This window comes from Agrilus planipennis, unplaced genomic scaffold, assembly GCF_000699045.2.
Source record: "Agrilus planipennis isolate EAB-ADULT unplaced genomic scaffold, Apla_2.0 scaffold824, whole genome shotgun sequence".
Classification (NCBI taxonomy): Eukaryota; Metazoa; Arthropoda; class Insecta; order Coleoptera; family Buprestidae; genus Agrilus; species Agrilus planipennis.
In genome coordinates, this window is record NW_020439474.1 from 1 (window position 1) to 2,149 (window position 2,149).

Genomic DNA, 2,149 nt, shown 5'->3' on the forward strand with positions numbered 1-2,149 from the left:
TAGGAATACAGAAAACAGTAGCATCTCTCAAATGTTTTGGTAAGAAATAATTTTACAAAATTCCAGAAACTGAGAATCCTACTATTGTATGGCATTGGCTTATTTGGCACATTTACTTTTACGCTTTCAACTCCATAGACAAGTGATATTCTTAAAACATGAAATTTATTTGTTAATGCATTGTCATGAAGAAGGTTGAATAATGTAAGTGAAAACCGGCTACAATTAGAGTCTTAATATAAAATATCATCTTATAAAGATAAGTACTCAGTAGGTTTTTCGAGTTAAACCAAAAACTGGTAAGGTTTCTGACAGTTACATGCTAAAATAAATTACTTTCCTAAAGATAAATCCTGTGCTACAAATTTTATAAGAATGGGCATGAATATAGAAATTAAAGTGTTTTTTTATTAAGTCCAGAGATGTTTTATAAGAGGGGGTTTAATTTTTTTTTATAAGAAAAAAGCCGTCAGAAATTTACCCTGTAGAATTACGTAGTCTCTTTGAAGCTTGCCTTTCCTCTTCTGAAGTATTCATTTCTGTTGATCTTCTTTTACTGCGAGGCATTTCAGCTTTATTTTACTTAATAAAGTATTTACACTACACCAAACACTTATCTGACAATTCACGGCGCAGTTATAGGTTAGGTTATAGTAGCATGTGAAGATACCGCAAACTATCTTTAATAGAATAAATCCGAAAGGGCGTAGAACTTAATGATTTTAGGCTTAAAAAATATCTTTGTAGATATTTTTTACTAAGTGTTCAAAATAATTCATTAGGTTTACTAGAAGTCACCACTTTCAACTCACTTTAAACTTTCTCACGTATATATATATAATTTCTATATGAAATTCAGTTTTTTAAATTAAAAAAAGTCCAATTAAAAGAAGTTTTTTGTTCATTATTTTTAAAACTTAAATGTAACGACTCGATCATATTTGAGCATCAGCTGTTGTCGACATAATTTTATTTTAACCTTCAATTTAGGGAGTTTTAAGGCCAGTAGGTTGTATATACGAATAGTAAAGATTTATATTTTTGTCTTTTGTTTTGTACATTACTTTTTTGAAATATTTAATGGTATATTTACAAAAGAGCTACTTAGTGAAACATAGCGAACATAAACAAAAATTATATTATTTATGTTATTAATTAAAGTAAGAGGTTTATTTAAAATATTATTGCCTTGTACGTAAGAGTGAGAGAGAAGTAGGACAACCTTCATAGAAACAAATGTTGGTAATATTGATATAAATAATACATATATGTAACAAATTTTTCACCTTGGTTAATGAGATACTTTTATAATTAATTGGTCTAAATTCATTGTTGTGGTATTAAAATTTAGATTTGCTTGTTTTTGATGATTTCTATTGCCCTAAAACATTTCTAATTAGTGCTCAATTTTACTTATATCTCAAAGGTTATGTGTAATGTGTTTGTTTACAAGATCCATATATTAGTATTTAGTCATAATTAAGAGTTTTGTGATTTGGAAATTGATAAAATAGGTAAGTGGTATAAGTGTAACATGATACAATGACTACTTACATAGATAATCCTAAAACCATACTGATAGGTAATATTCGTAATATTTATTCGTGCATCAAAGATCACTGCATATATTAAAATTATAATAAACAATCGTTTGGGTAAGCAAATTTTATTTATTCTTATTGCACTTCAATTTGATTCAACGTTAATCTTTAATTATATATCGTTAATATATAGGTAGGTATGTACATTAAACATTAATTTCTGATACATTCCAATTAATATTTTTATGATGTGGTAGTTTCTGTTTAGATGTATGCTTTTTAGCAAAATTTTGTTAAAATTAAACTTTTAAGTTTTAAAGTAAGTTAGTGGATTTAAATTCATTGTTTCTTTAAGTTGGTAACAATGCTATTTGTAGGGATTTCCCATGTATTTCCCAAAAATGTTCTATAGCGCCCTCTATCGTCCTTTTTTATAGATAAATTTAGCGGCTAGTATAAATTTAGTTTCAGGATGGCAACAAATCTAAAAGAAGTTCAAAGGAAACAGCTTGTGAACCATTTGAAAGAATTGTTTGGAAGTCTATTAGATTTAGAAATTATTGAATCTGTAGCTCTAAACTGCGATTATGACGGTAATTAATAAGTTA

At 27.3% G+C, this 2,149-nt stretch overlaps 1 protein-coding gene across 5 annotated transcripts in view; it reads left to right on the plus strand.

The window, feature by feature from the left end:
• Positions 1 to 78: 78 nt before the first annotated feature.
• Positions 79 to 2,149, plus strand: part of LOC108743591 (NEDD4-binding protein 2) — a 7,201-nt gene continuing 5,130 nt past the window's right edge. The window contains exons 1-2 of one of the 5 annotated variants that reach the window (XM_025979135.1): positions 79 to 204; positions 2,013 to 2,134. In XM_025979135.1, coding sequence (XP_025834920.1) covers positions 203 to 204; positions 2,013 to 2,134 — 124 coding nt within the window. In that variant the 5' untranslated portion in view covers positions 79 to 202. The other 4 variants (XM_025979138.1, XM_025979136.1, XM_025979137.1 and 1 more) reach the window with 4 other exon arrangements.